General features: G+C 45.9%; 1 protein-coding gene across 1 annotated transcript in view; it reads left to right on the top strand.

The window, feature by feature from the left end:
• The window catches only part of LOC134343815 (solute carrier family 49 member A3-like), an 85,386-nt gene that overhangs the window by 38,263 nt on the left and 30,432 nt on the right, over window positions 1-16,691 (top strand). Inside the window, exons 3-5 of the mRNA XM_063042564.1 lie at window positions 3,511-3,730; window positions 5,155-5,231; window positions 5,329-5,466. Of these exons, the coding sequence (XP_062898634.1) occupies window positions 3,511-3,730; window positions 5,155-5,231; window positions 5,329-5,466 (435 nt within the window). The remainder of the gene's footprint in view (window positions 1-3,510; window positions 3,731-5,154; window positions 5,232-5,328; window positions 5,467-16,691) is intronic.

Genomic DNA, 16,691 nt, shown 5'->3' with positions numbered 1-16,691 from the left:
CTTTTCCCTGAGAACATCTGTTTCCAATTTAAGCTTCCACTTTCCTGCCTCATAATTCCCCTTACTCCAATTAAACGCTTTTCTAACTTGTCTGTTCCCATCTCTCTCCAGTGGTATTGTAAAGGAGATAGAATTATGATCACCATCTCCAAAATGCTCTCCCATTGAGAGATCTGACACCTGACCAGGTTCATTTTCCAATACCAAATCAAGTACAGCCTCTCCTCTTTCAGGCTTATCTACATATTGTGTCAAGAAACAATCCTGAACACAACTAACAATCTCCACCCCATCTAAACCCCTTGCTCTAGGGAGATGCCAATCGATATTTAGGAAATTAAGATCTCCCACCACAACAACTCTTATTATTACAACTTTCCAGGATCTGTTTCCCTATCTGCTCCTCGATATCCCTGTTACTATTGAACAGTCTATAAAAAACACCCAGTAGAGTTATTGACCCCTTCCTGTTCCTAACCTCCATCCACAGAGACATCGTAGACAATCCCTCCATGTCGTCCACCTTTTCTGTGGCCGTGACTCTATCTCTGATCAACAGTGCCATGCCCCCACCTCTTTTGCCTCCCTCCCTGTCCTTTCTGAATCATCTAAAACCTGACACTTGAAGTAACCATTCCTGTCCCTGAGCCATCCAAGTCTCTGTAATGGCCACCACATCGTATCTCCAACTACTGATCCACGCTCTAAGCTCATCCGCTTTGTTCACAATACTCCTTGCGTTAAAATAGAGATATCTCAAACCGTCAGTCTGAGTCTGTCCCTTCTCTATCACCTGCCTATCCTCCCTCACATACTGTCTCCAAGTTTTCTCTGTGAGCCAACCTCCTCTTCCCCAGTCTCTTCAGGTCAGTTCCCACGCCCCAACAATTCTAGTTTAAACTCTCCCCAGTAGCCTTAGCAAACCTCCCCCCCAGGATATTGGTCCCCCTCGGATTCAAGTGTAACCAGTCCTTTTTCGACAGGTCACACCTGCCGCAAAAGAGGTCCCAGTGATCCAGAAATCTGAATCCCTGACCCCTGCTCCAATCCCTCAGCCACGCATTTATCCTCCACCTCACTCTATTCCTATACTCACTGTCACGTGGCACAGGCAGTAATCCCGAGATTACTACCTTTGCGGTCCTGCTTCTCAACTTCCTTCATAACTCCCTGTAGTCTGTTTTCAGGACCTCTTCCCTTTTCCTACCTATGTCATTGGTACTAATATGTACCACGACCTCTGTTTACCTTCCCACTTCAGGATATCGTGGACATGATCAGAAATATCCTGGACCCTGGCACCTGGGAGGCAAACTACCATCCGAGTTTCTTTCCTGCGTCCACAGAATCGCCTGTCTGACCCCTGAACTATCGAGTCCCCTGTCACTACTGCCATCCTCTTCCTTTCCCTACCCTTCTGAGCCACAGGGCCAGACTCTGTGCCAGAGGTGCGGCCACTGTTGCTTCCCCCAGGTAAGCCATCCCTCCCAACAGTACTCAGACAGGAGTACTTATTGTGCAGGGGTACTCTCTAGTACCTGACTCTTCCCCTTCCCTTCCCTGACTGTTACCCACTTGTCTGTCTCCCGTGGCCCTGGTGTGACCACCTGCCTATAATTCCTTTCTATCACCTCCTCACTCTCCCTGACCAGACGAAGGTCATCGAGCTGCATCTCCAGTTCCCTAACTCGGTCCCTTAGGAGCTGCAGCTCGACGCACCGGGTGCAGATATGGCCATCCGGGAGGCTGGGAGACTGCGGGACTTCCCACATCGGACACCAAACACAGAACACCGGCCTCACGCACATACTTCCTTTCCACAATTAACACAGGTAAACCTACCTCGCCTCGTCCTATTACTGCCTAAGGCTGTTGAGCCAAAGCCCATTCACTCTGCTACCCTCTCACTCCACTGCTCGCTGGCTATGGCAGTCTTCTTTTTGAGCTTATCCCACTCTACTGGTTGACATCACACGCTCACGCAGTCTTGCCTCTCTTTACCCCGAGTAGTAAAATGCCTTCTCTCCGGAAATCCTTAGCCCTTCCACTCGCAGCCTTCTTGCTTCGAATCTAAAACCGCTGAAGATTCCTTGCCTTTTTTTTTTAGCTTTTCCCACTCTACTGGCTGATGTCACACGCCTGCGCAGACTTGCAGGAATGTTATGTTGAAGTTGTATAAGATGTTGTTGAGGCCTATTTTGGAATATTCTGTACAGTTTTGGTCACCTACCTACAGGAAAGATGCAAGTAAGTTTGAAAGAGTACAGAGAAAATTTACAAGGATGTTGCCGGGACTGGGGGACCTGAGTTAAAGGGAAAGATTGAGTAAGTTAGGACTTTATTCCCTAGATTGTAGAATATTGAAAGGAGGTTTGACAAAGGTTTACAAAATTATGAGAGGTAAAGTAGGGCAAATGCAAGCAGGCTTTTTCCTTCTGAGGTTGGGTGGGACGACAACTGGAGGTCACGAGTTAAGGGTGAAAGGTGAAAAGTTTAAGGGGAACATGAGGGGAAACATCTTCACTCAGCTTGTTGTAAGAGTGTGAAACAAACTGCCAGCATGTGATACATGCAAACTCGATTTCAACATTTAAGTGAAGTTTGGATAGGTACATGGATGCTGGAGGTATGGAGGGCTTTGGTCTGGGTGCAGTTCCATGGGAGTAGGCAGTTTACGTTGTTTCCATATGGACTAGATGGGCAGAAGGGCCTGTTAATTCTCTCTGACTATAAAATTTCTAGTAGCATCTTTCCACAGAGTCATCAACATGATTGTACTTCTGTATAACCATAAAATTCACAGTAGCACCTTTCCACAGAGTCAACATGACCGAGTTAACTTAAAAAATACTAACACCAATACAGATATCAGATTTCATTCAATTTGCTGAAGAAGTTTTCCAATATATATTGGATTCTGGTTAAGTGGGACATATCAGGTCCAGTACATTTTGGCCTAATTAACTAGCTGCCTCAATTAGCTGAAGTTTAATGGAAATAGTTGAAAAGGTATTTTAAAAACAGTTAAACAGTAGTTTAAGTAACAAATTATGTATTTAAATGAAGCACAGAACAAATATAACACTACTTTGTATAATGGTTGAACCACGATGAGCAAAACAGCTCTGAATTGTCTTATTGTTTCTCTCTCGCCAATGATCGGTGACAAAAATCGCTGCTTTTTGAACACAGAGACACACAATGGATGCTGTTCAAAAATTGCTCGCGCTAAGCACGGTGTAATGCCTTATGGCCACACAACTGTACGTTACTGACGCTACTTAGAAACTGTTCAGCAACAATCTTCTGTCCCAACTAAGCAACAGAGTGTCCCAAATAAACAAAGGGAATCCCAGCGATTTCCTTGTTTTAGTTTTTGTTCTTTCAGAGTTGTCTCAAATAAGCAGCTGCCCCGATTAACCGATGGCCCAATTAACCAGAATCCACTGTATATGGACGTAAAGACAGTAGGTGAACCTGAATAATCGTTTCTCATCTTCTGCCCTGCAGTTGATCCTGAGCTCTTGGCTGAACCTGACTGGCTGCGTAGTGCAGTTGCTGAGCGTTGCGTTCTTCGTACCCAAAGACAGCTGGAAATTTCCACTCTTGTTGCTCGGTCAGACTTTCGGAGCATTTGCACAGCCTCTCGTCCTTTTTGCTCCAACAAAGCTGGCAGCTCTTTGGTTTCCAGAGCAACAGAGAGCTACAGCAAACATGATTTCATCGATGGGTGAGTAGCTTGCATTAAAATGAATACTGACTTAAGCCCACCTCCTCTACTGGGGCATAGGCCGCTGACAGCGGTTCGCCAGAATCCTGTGTCATGGGCCAGTCTGTCAAGTTATCTCCAGGTGTAGCCTATTTTCTTGGTGTACCTTTCCTTTCCCAGGGATGACGTCTTTGGAGCTTCTGCTGGTTTTCCCTCTAGTTTTGGGTTTTTATGGGATGGGGTTGCTCACACCATTGCTAGCTGTCCTCCTCCCACAGCCAAGTCTGGTGGAGTTGAACACCAATCCAGCTTTCAATAAATAAAAAACACACTGGTGGTTCCCATTCTATATTCCACTGAGGGCAATGATTAGCCAAACAGCTTCCGGTTCCATTAGTGTGTGATAATAGCCCCTCTGATCCTTGGTTTTATTGGGGTGACTGAGAGCAAGGAGGTTGTCAAAGCTTTGAAAACCCAGTGATTATGTCTGAGCATTTTCTAATGGTACCAGGGGAGTAAAAATTACAAACTTGCCTTGCCAGCCAGCTTCTCCAACTTTTTCCTTGCTTTCAGCCTTCGAGTGGAATTTGACCCCTAATGTTGCTGTTTTTATTTAGAGAACAGGTCCTTCTGGCCCTTCAAGCCGAGCTGCCAGCAACCCCTAATTTAACCCCAGCCTCATCACAGGGCAAGTGATAATGACCCATTAACCTACTAGCCTTTGGAGTGTGGAGCAAGCTCGACACTGGAAGAAAACCCAGACATTCCAGGGGAGGACGTACAGACTCCTTGCAGAAGACCATAAGACATAGGAGCAGAATTAGGCCATTTTGCCCATCGAGTCTGCTCCGCCATTCAATCATTCTGATCCTTTCTCCCCTCCCCAGCTTTCTCCCTGTAACCTTTGATGCCATGTCCAGTCAAGAACCTATCAGTCTCCACCTTAAATTCCACAAATTGAACTCAGAATTGAATGACATCAATTCTGAACTTCAACACCCTGACCTATAATAGGTTGCGCTAACAGTTATACTACTGTGGAGCCCTAATCTTTGCAGTCATGGTTCTGACCAAAGGTTGGCTTTCTCGAATCTTTGGTCAGAACCACAACTGCATAAAGTAAATGGAGTTTCCTGCTGACCTTAAGCAGTGTGAGACTGAGAGCTTGTGATTCCTGAGTGAGTATTAGCAACGTCTCGCACTGAATGGTGCTTCTATGTAAATGTATTCCACAAGAACTGTTTTTAAATGAATAATTTACCTTTTAAGTGGCTTTTCTTTCTCTTTCATGGGAATAAGTCATTGATTTAGTTAGATTAATGCTTGATTTAGTGGATAAAATCTCCAAATATAAACTTTCTGCTAATAATGAAGAATAAATTGACTTGAGGTGGTAACTATCTTGTACAATTATTTGGCAATTTGGTTTCTTCCCGACAATCTAGCCAATCCGTTGGGTATTCTGTTTGCCAACATCCTTTCTCCTCTATTGATGAACGAACCATCTTCAATGCCCATGCTGGTAAGGACATTCAGATAGTTACTCCCTTGAACATTTTAATTTGGAGTGCATGCAGTCATGTTCCAGGTGAGAAATTTCCCAATGTCTTCCTTTGCAGCTGGGAGTCTACATAGTACCAGCAGTGATTGCCTGTCTCTTTACAACATTTGGGATTCGTGAGAAGGTGCCACCGACGCCCCCTTCTGCAGGTGCTGCCAACTCTACCTCAGAGCCCTTTCTCACAGGAATGAAGATGGTAAGCAATCTTTAACTCTGATTTTATTTGACTCTCTTACGGCTACTGCAGTCCACCAACATCACTTGTAATACTGTTATGTTAAATGTATTAAACAGTGTGAAAACACACACAACAGTGGAAACCGAAATGAAAAATGAATGCTAGAGGTTTGGTTTTGGATCAATTACCTTCCTCCAGAATCAGGGAAAGTTCTTCTATCTGCTTCTGGACCTGAGACACAAACTGTTCTCTCCTCTAAAGTTCAAGTTTAATTATCATTCAAGCATTCATGAATGCCCATGAATACCACCAAATGAAACAGTGTTTCTTCAGAGCCAAGATGCAAAACACAGTAGCAATAGTCATACACAGCATAAGGCATATATAACACATATAAGAAGGTGGTAAATATACAGTCTCGCAAACTTAACGTACTGCAGTCTGCCCCTGAGTGAGGTGTTCTGTAGATGGATGTTGTCGTCAAGAATAAGCCCGCAGTAGTGCGCACAAGCACAATCCAGCTTGTCTTCCTCCGTACGAACGCCATCCATCTTGTCTTTCTCCGTACAAACACCATCCATCGTCTTCCTCCAAACACCATCCATCTTGTCTTCCTCCAAACACCATCCATCTTGTCTTCCTCCAAACACCATCCATCGTCTTCCTCCAAACACCATCCACCTTGTCTTCCTCCAAACACCATCCAGCGTGTCTTCCTCCGTACGAACTCCATCCATCTTGTCTTCCTCCAAACACCATCCATCTTGTCTTCCTCCAAACACCATCCACCTTGTCTTCCTCCAAACACCATCCACCTTGTCTTCCTCCAAACACCATCCAGCTTGTCTTCCTCCGTACGAACTCCATCCATCTTATCTTCCTCCAAACACCATCCATCTTGTCTTCCTCCAAACACCATCCATCTTGTCTTCCTCCAAACACCATCCATCTTGTCTTCCTCCAAACACCATCCGGCTTGTCTTCCTCCGTACGAACTCCATCCAGCTTGTCTTCCTCCAAACACCATCCATCTTGTCTTCCTCCAAACACCATCCATCTTGTCTTCCTCCAAACACCATCCGGCTTGTCTTCCTCTGTACGAACTCCATCCAGCTTGTCTTCCTCCGTACAAACACTGGAAGACAGCTCCGATGGGAGCTACCTGCCCCCGATCCAACATGGATGCCAGGCTGCGCCACCTCCTGGGCGGCTGCAACAGGCGGCCCTATGGCACGATGCCTCGTCTGTGCTACAACTGAGGCCACACGGTTCCTCTGCCATCAGTCTCACCGATAAACTGGTGGAAAAAGTGAGGAAATTAGCAATAGTCCAAAGGCCCTTTAAACCTGATATTCCCTTTAATAAATGGGCTGGTCTAATCAATTCAACTTTATAGAATTAATAGAAAAAATGTATGGCATAGGAGAGCAACATTCATAGTCATAGTGGCTACCTTTCCCGTCACTCTTCTATACACCTGAACGTTACAGATTTACAGGCACTCAACCAAGTACCTTTCGAGTTGTGAGGGTTTATGAGTCCATGCTGTCAGGCTGTTCAATTCTCAAGGTTGTTTAATGTCATTTTCTTGTAAAGGAGAACAAAATAATTGCTACTCTGGATCCACTACAACACAAAAACACACAATAAGATAAAGAAGACAATAACTATATAAATATAAATGTAAGATAGCTTGTATATTTTCTGTAGATTTATTGTACTGTATGTCCATACACTGATGCTAGGCACAGAAGTGACTGGATGAATTCCAGGTCCCCGGTCCACTGAGTGAAATGTTTTTTCCACAATCTATAAACCGCAAGACTGTAGAGAATTAAACTTCTATAGATGTGCAGTAGAGAGTGTATTGACTGGCTGCATCACAGCCTGGTATGGAAACACCAATTCCTTTGAATGGAAAATTATTCAAAAGGTAGTGGATTTGGCTCAGTACATCACGGGTGAAACCCTCCCAACCATTGAGCACACCTATGTGAAATGTTAACCACACCATGAAACATTAACAACACCATGGAACATAAAACGTTAACCACACCATGGAACATTAAGTGTTAACCACACCATGGAACATGAAGTGTTAACCACACCATGAAACATGAAACATTAACAACACCATGGAACATGAAGTGTTAACCACACCATGAAACGTGAAACGTTACATCACGGGTGAAACCCTCCCAACCATTGAGCACATCTATGTGAAATGTTAACCACACCATGAAACATGAAACGTTAACCACACCATGGAACATGAAGCGTTAACCACACCATGGAACATGAAACGTTAACCACACCATGGAACATGAAACGTTAATCACACCATGGAACATGAAGTGTTAACCACACCATGGAACGTGAAACGTTAACCACACCATGGAACATGAAACGTTAACCACACCATGGAACATGAAACGTTAATCACACCATGGAACGTGAAGTGTTAACCACACCATGGAACGTGAAACGTTAACCACACCATGGAACATGAAACGTTAACCACACCATGGAACATGAAGTGTTAACCACACCATGGAACGTGAAACGTTAACCACACCATGGAACATGAAGTGTTAACCACACCATGGAACATGAAACGTTAACCACACCATGGAACATGAAGTGTTAACCACACCATGGAACATGAAACGTTAACCACACCATGAAACATGAAGTGTTAACCACACCATGGAACATGAAACGTTAGCCACACCATGGAACGTGAAGTGTTGACCACACCATGGAACATGAAACGTTAACCACACCATGGAACATGAAACGTTAACCACACCATGGAACATGAAGTGTTGACCACACCATGGAACATGAAACGTTAACCACACCATGGAACATGAAGTGTTAACCACACCATGGAACATGAAACGTTAACCACACCATGGAACATGAAGTGTTAACCACACCATGGAACATGAAACGTTAACCACACCATGCCCCCTTCTTGCCGCCATCAGGTTGGAGGTACAAGAGCCTCAGGACCTGCACCACCAGGTTCAAGAACTGTTATTGCTCCTCAAACATCAGGCTCTTGGACAAAGGGGATAACTACACTCACTTGCCCCATCACTGAAATGTTCCCACAACCAGTGATCTCACTTTAAGGGCTCTTTCGCACATTATCTCATGTTCTCATTATCGTTATTGTTTATATTTGCATTGCAGTTTGTTGTCTTCTGCACTCTGGTTGATCTTTCATTGATCCTGTTATGGTTATTATTTTCTTATAGATTTGCTGAGTATGCCCACAGGAAAATTAATCTTAGGGTTATATATGGTGACATATCTGTATTTTGATAATAAAACTTACTTTGAACTTTGAACTCTGTCCTCTAGCTGTTGACCTCTTTGAAAGGACGGTTTTCCTTTTACCCAGTCCTGGCCCCTTCTACATCTCAATTAAGTTTACCCAATAAAGGTAAGCCCAGCCTGGTCAGTTTTTCTTGTCTCTATCCTGATCTGGCAACGTCCCTTGTAGGTCACTCCTGGAGCCTCAGTTGCTTGCCGAAGTGTGAGAGTCAGAACCGTACACAGTACTCCATCTGAGGCATGCTTGTGATTGTAGTGTAGACAGCCTACCTGATTTTCTGTCCTAAGCCTGTACAAGCATGTTTGCTGCATTTTTAACTATAATTTGGGAAAGGTTATTGGCCTTAGCTCTATTTCTCTCTCTGCAGTTGATACATTCCTCAGTGTTTTGTCATAGTTGTACAACACAGAATCAGACATTTCTCCGCACCTTTCTGCTCATCTATATTCGTCCCATTCGTCTACATTAGGGACCACATCCTTAGACAGATACTTAAGTGCCTCTTAAACATACCGACTTTCTTTCTGATTGTACCGTCTCTGCTGGCAGTGTGCTTCTGTGAAAAAACAAAATTTATTCCTCAAAACCTCTTTTAAAACTCCTTCCTCTCTCCTTAAACCTAAACCTTGTGAAAAGATAGTCTAGCTATCTCATGTACCTCTGTCAGGTCCTCTCTTAGACTCCGTCACTCCAGTGAAAACAAACCCAGTCTATCCAATCTCTCACCATAACTTAAAACCCTCCAATCTAGCTAACACGCAGGTGACTCTCTCTCTCCTGTCCAGTCTCATCCTTCCCATTGTGGAGTGACTGGAAGTGCATGCCATTCTCCAAGTGTGGCCTAATCGGTGTTTTGCAGATAGCGTCAGAGCAATACAGCCTGGACACAGGCTGTTCTGCGCTGTGAGTCCATGCTGACCACAGTGCCCAGCTGGTCCAAGTTTCCCAAATTCTGCTCCGCCCCTCCATGAACCTATCCAAGTGCTTCCTAAATGATTCACGTGTGCCTACTGCATCAGAGTGGAGGGCTTTGGCTCTTTCAGGCTTCGGCGATAATGGGTCGAGGCGAGGTAAGTTACCTGTGAGGAATAGATATAGGAAGTATGTCTGTGAGGCCAGTGTTCTGTACTGGTTGTCAGATGTCAGAAGTCCGGGACACTCCCAGCCTCCCAGACGGCCACATCTGCACCCGGTGTGTCGAGCTGCAGTTCCTAAGGGACCGAGTTAGGGAACTGGAGATGCAGCTCGATGACCTTTGTCTGGTCAGGGAGAGTGAGGAGGTGACAGAGAGGAGCTACAGGCAGGTGGTCACACCGGGGCCATGGGAGACAGACATGCGGGTCACAGTCAGGAGAGGGAAGAGCAGGGGTCAGATACTAGAGAGTACCCCTGTGGCTGTCCCCCTTAACAATAAGTACTCCTGTTTGAGTACTGTTGGGGGGGGACAGCCTCCCTGGGGGAAGCAACAGTGGCCATGTCTCTGGCACAGAGTCTGGCCCTGTGGCTCAGAAGGGTAGGGAAAGGAAGAGGAAGGCAGCAGTGATAGGGGACTCTATAGTTAGGGTGTCAGACAGGTAATTCTGTGGACGCAGGAAAGAAACTCGGATGGTAGTTTGCCTCCCAGGTGCCAGGGTCTGGGATGTTTCTGATCACAGCCACGATACCCTGAAGTGGGAGGGAGAACATCCAGAGGTCGTGGTACATATTGGTACCAACAACATAAGTAGGAAAAGGGAGGAGATCCTGAAAACAGACTACAGGGAGTTAGGAAGGAAGTTGAGAAGCAGGACCTCAGAGGTAGTAATCTCGGGATTACTGCCTGTGCCACGTGACAGTGAGAATAGGAATAGAATGAGGTGGAGGATAAATGTGCGGCTGAGGGATTGGAGCAGGGGGCAGGGATTCAGATTTCTGGATCATTGGGACCTCTTTTGGGGCGGGTGTGACCTGAACAAAAAGGACGGGTTGCACTTGAATCCAAGGGGGACCAATATCCTGGTGGGGAGGTTTGCTAAGGCGACTGGGGAGATCACGGCTGCAGAAAATGAGGAAGTCATGGAGGGGTTGTCTACAGAGTCTCTGTGGGTGGAAGTTAAAAACAGGAAGGGGTCAATAACTCTACTAGGTGTTTTTTATGGACCATCCAATAGTAACAGGGACATCGGGGAGCAGATACGGAGACAGATTCTGGAAAGGTGTAATAATAACAGGGTTGTCATGGTGGGAGATTTTAATTTCCCAAATATTAATTGGTATCTCCCTAGTGCAAGGGGTTTAGATGGGGTGGAGTTTGTTAGGTGTGTTCATGAAGGTTTCCTGACACAATATGTAGATAAGCCTACAAGAGGAGAGGCTGTACTTGATCTGGTATCGGGAGATGAACCTGGTCAGGTGTCAGGTCTCTCAGTGGGAGAGCATTTTGGAGATAGTAATCACAATTCTATCTCCTTTCCCATAGCATTGGAGAGGGATAGGAACAGATAAGTTGGGAAAGCATTTAATTGGAGTAAGGGGAAATATGAAGCCATCAGGCAGGAACTTGGAAGCATAAATTGGGGACAGATGTTCTCGGGAAATGTACAGCAGAAATGTGGCGAATGTTCAGGGGATATTTGTGTGGAGTTCTGCATAGGTATGTTCCAATGAGACAGGGAAAGGATGGTAGGGTACAGGAACCATGGTGCACAAAGGCTGTTGAAAATCTAGTCAAGAAGAAAAGAAACATGGAGCTTAGAAAAATAGAGCGTTATGGGTAACCCTAGGTAATTTCTAAGGTAAGGACATATTCGGCACAGCTTTGTGGGCCAAAGGACCTGTATTGTGCTGTAGGTTTTCTGTGTTTCTAACTACTTCATCTGGCAGCCTGTCACATATCCTCAACATCCAAAAGTTGACTCTCAGACTCTTCTTAAATCCTTCCCCTCTCGCCCTAAATCTACGATCCCTAGATTTTGTCTCTCCTATCCTGGGAAAAGAATATTATCGTCCATTTTATCGATGCCTCTCATAATTTAAAGACTAGGAATGAAGATCTAGTCTGGTCAATCTCTTCCTGTAACTATGGCCTTCCTGTCCTGGCAACACCCTCATAACTTTTTTTTATACCTTTTCCAATTTAGCCAATAAGAGAGTGACCAAAACTGTACACAATATTCCGAATTCTGCCTCACCAGCAATGTCTACAGCAGAATGTAATGTCCCAGATCCTATACTCAATGCCCTGATTAAGTTGTTTCAATTATATAAGAGTAAAAGGGAAATGAGAGTTGATATTGGACTACTGGAAAATGATGCTGGTGAGGTAGTAAAAGGGGGCAAAGAAATGGCAGATGAACTTAATGGGTATCTCCACACCAATCCGTCACCCTGTCTCAGTCTGGCCTGTGTTCATCTCCACACCAATCTGTCACCCTGCCTCAGTCTGGCCTGTGTTTATCTCCACACCAATCTGTCACCCTGTCTCAGTCTGGCCTGTGTTTATCTCCACACCAATCTGTCACCCTGTCTCAGTCTGGCCTGTGTTTATCTCCACACCAATCAGACACCCTGTCTCAGTCTGGCCTGTGTTTGTCTCCACACCAATCTGTCACCCTGTCTCAGTCTGGCCTGTGTTTATCTCCACACCAATCCGTCACACTGTCTCAGTCTGGCCTGTGTTTATCTCCACACCAATCTGTCACCCTGTCTCAGTCTGGCCTGTGTTTGTCTCCACACCAATCAGACACCCTGTCTCAGTCCGGCCTGTGTTTATCTCCACACCAATCAGACACCCTGTCTCAGTCCGGCCTGTGTTTATCTCTACACCAATCATTCACCCTGTCTCAATCCAGCCTGTGTTTATCTCTACACCAATCAGACACCCTGTCTCAGTCCGGCCTGTGTTTATCTCTACAGCAATCATTCACCCTGTCTCAGTCCGGCCTGTGTTTATCGCTACATCAATCATTCACCCTGTCTCAGTCCGGCCTGTGTTTATCTCTACACCAATCATTCACCCTGTCTCAGTCCGGCCTGTGTTTATCTCTACACCAATCAGACACCCTGTCTCAGTCCAGCCTGTGTTTATCTCTACACCAATCAGACACCCTGTCTCAGTCCGGCCTGTGTTTATCTCTACATCAATCATTCACCCTGTCTCAGTCCGGCCTGTGTTTATCTCTACATCAATCATTCACCCTGTCTCAATCCGGCCTGTGTTTATCTCTACACCAATCATTCACCCTGTCTCAGTCCGGCCTGTGTTTATCTCTACATCAATCATTCACCCTGTCTCAGTCCGGCCTGTGTTTATCTCTACACCAATCAGACACCCTGTCTCAGTCTGGCCTGTGTTTATCTCTACACCAATCATTCACCCTGTCTCAGTCCGGCCTGTGTTTATCTCTACACCAATCATTCACCCTGTCTCACTCCGGCCTGTGTTTATCTCTACACCAATCAGACACCCTGTCTCAGTCCGGCCTGTGTTTATCTCTACATCAATCATTCACCCTGTCTCAGTCCGGCCTGTGTTTATCTCTACACCAATCATTCACCCTGTCTCAGTCCGGCCTGTGTTTATCTCTACACCAATCATTCACCCTGTCTCAGTCCGGCCTGTGTTTATCTCTACACCAATCATTCACCCTGTCTCAGTCCGGCCTGTGTTTATCTCTACACCAATCAGAAACCCTGTCTCAGTCCGGCCTGTGTTCATCTCTACATCAATCATTCACCCTGTCTCAATCCGGCCTGTGTTTATCTCTACACCAATCATTCACCCTGTCTCAGTCCGGCCTGTGTTTATCTCTACATCAATCATTCACCCTGTCTCAGTCCGGCCTGTGTTTATCTCTACACCAATCAGACACCCTGTCTCAGTCCGGCCTGTGTTTATCTCTACATCAATCATTCACCCTGTCTCAGTCCGGCCTGTGTTTATCTCTACATCAATCATTCACCCTGTCTCAGTCCGGCCTGTGTTTATCTCTACACCAATCAGACACCCTGTCTCAGTCCGGCCTGTGTTTATCTCTACATCAATCATTCACCCTGTCTCAGTCCGGCCTGTGTTTATCTCTACATCAATCATTCACCCTGTCTCAGTCCGGCCTGTGTTTATCTCTACATCAATCATTCACCCTGTCTCAGTCCGGCCTGTGTTTATCTCTACATCAATCATTCACCCTGTCTCAGTCCGGCCTGTGTTTATCTCTACATCAAACATTCACCCTGTCTCAATCCGGCCTGTGTTTATCTCTACACCAATCATTCACCCTGTCTCAGTCCGGCCTGTGTTTATCTCTACACCAATCAGACACCCTGTCTCAGTCCGGCCTGTGTTTATCTCTACATCAATCATTCACCCTGTCTCACTGTCTCAGTCCGGCCTGTGTTTATCTCTACACCAATCAGACACCCTGTCTCAGTCCGGCCTGTGTTTATCTCTACATCAATCATTCACCCTGTCTCAGTCCGGCCTGTGTTTATCTCTACATCAATCATTCACCCTGTCTCAGTCCGGCCTGTGTTTATCTCTACATCAATCATTCACCCTGTCTCAGTCCGGCCTGTGTTTATCTCTACATCGATCATTCACCCTGTCTCAGTCCGGCCTGTGTTTATCTCTACGTCGATCCTTCACCCTGTCTCAGTCCGGCCTGTGTTTATCTCTACATCAATCATTCACCCTGTCTCAGTCCGGCCTGTGTTTATCTCTACATCAATCATTCACCCTGTCTCAGTCCGGCCTGTGTTTATCTCTACACCAATCCTTCACCCTGTCTCAGTCCGGCCTGTGTTTATCTCTACATCAATCATTCACCCTGTCTCAGTCCGGCCTGTGTTTATCTCTACATCAATCATTCACCCTGTCTCAGTCCGGCCTGTGTTTATCTCTACATCAATCATTCACCCTGTCTCAGTCCGGCCTGTGTTTATCTCTACATCGATCATTCACCCTGTCTCAGTCCGGCCTGTGTTTATCTCTACGTCGATCCTTCACCCTGTCTCAGTCCGGCCTGTGTTTATCTCTACATCAATCATTCACCCTGTCTCAGTCCGGCCTGTGTTTATCTCTACATCAATCATTCACCCTGTCTCAGTCCGGCCTGTGTTTATCTCTACACCAATCCTTCACCCTGTCTCAGTCCGGCCTGTGTTTATCTCTACATCAATCATTCACCCTGTCTCAGTCCGGACTGTGTTTATCTCTACATCAATCATTCACCCTGTCTCAGTCCGGCCTGTGTTTATCTCTACATCAATCATTCACCCTGTCTCAGTCCGGCCTGTGTTTATCTCTACATCAATCATTCACCCTGTCTCAGTCCGGCCTGTGTTTATCTCTACACCAATCATTCACCCTGTCTCAGTCCGGCCTGTGTTTATCTCTACACCAATCCTTCACCCTGTCTCAGTCCGGCCTGTGTTTATCTCTACATCAATCATTCACCCTGTCTCAGTCCGGACTGTGTTTACCTCTTCACCAATCAGACACCCTGTCTCAGTCCGGCCTGTGTTTATCTCTACACCAATCCTTCACCCTGTCTCAGTCCGGCCTGTGTTTATCTCTACATCAATCATTCACCCTGTCTCAGTCCGGACTGTGTTTACCTCTTCACCAATCAGACACCCTGTCTCAGTCCGGCCTGTGTTTATCTCTACATCAATCATTCACCATGTCTCAGTCCGGCCTGTGTTTATCTCTACATCAATCATTCACCCTGTCTCAGTCCGGCCTGTGTTTATCTCTACACCAATCATTCACCCTGTCTCAGTCCGGCCTGTGTTTATCTCTACATCAATCATTCACCCTGTCTCAGTCCGGCCTGTGTTTATCTCTACATCAATCATTCACCCTGTCTCAGTCCGGCCTGTGTTTATCTCTACATCAATCATTCACCCTGTCTCAGTCCGGCCTGTGTTTATCTCTACATCAATCATTCACCCTGTCTCAATCCGGCCTGTGTTTATCTCTACACCAATCATTCACCCAGTCTCAGTCCGGCCTGTGTTTATCTCTACACCAATCAGACACCCTGTCTCAGTCCGGCCTGTGTTTATCTCTACATCAATCATTCACCCTGTCTCAATCCGGCCTGTGATTATCTCTACACCAATCATTCACCCTGTCTCAGTCCGGCCTGTGTTTATCTCTACATCAATCATTCACCCTGTCTCAGTCCGGCCTGTGTTTATCTCTACACCAATCAGACACCCTGTCTCAGTCTGGCCTGTGTTTATCTCTACATCAATCATTCACCCTGTCTCAGTCCGGCCTGTGTTTATCTCTACATCAATCATTCACCCTGTCTCAGTCCGGCCTGTGTTTATCTCTACATCAATCATTCACCCTGTCTCAGTCCGGCGTGTGTTTATCTCTACATCGATCATTCACCCTGTCTCAGTCCGGCCTGTGTTTATCTCTACGTCGATCCTTCACCCTGTCTCAGTCCGGCCTGTGTTTATCTCTACATCAATCATTCACCCTGTCTCAGTCCGGCCTGTGTTTATCTCTACATCAATCATTCACCCTGTCTCAGTCCGGCCTGTGTTTATCTCTACACCAATCCTTCACCCTGTCTCAGTCCGGCCTGTGTTTATTTCTACATCAATCATTCACCCTGTCTCAGTCCGGACTGTGTTTACCTCTTCACCAATCAGACACCCTGTCTCAGTCCGGCCTGTGTTTATCTCTACATCAATCATTCACCCTGTCTCAGTCCGGCCTGTGTTTATCTCTACATCAATCATTCACCCTGTCTCAGTCCGGCCTGTGTTTATCTCTACACCAATCATTCACCCTGTCTCAGTCCGGCCTGTGTTTATCTCTACACCAATCCTTCACCCTGTCTCAGTCCGGCCTGTGTTTATCTCTACATCAATCATTCACCCTGTCTCAGTCCGGACTGTGTTTACC

Source organism: Mobula hypostoma, chromosome 3, assembly GCF_963921235.1.
Source record: "Mobula hypostoma chromosome 3, sMobHyp1.1, whole genome shotgun sequence".
Classification (NCBI taxonomy): domain Eukaryota; kingdom Metazoa; phylum Chordata; class Chondrichthyes; order Myliobatiformes; family Myliobatidae; genus Mobula; species Mobula hypostoma.
This window is presented reverse-complemented; position numbering and strand designations above follow the sequence as displayed.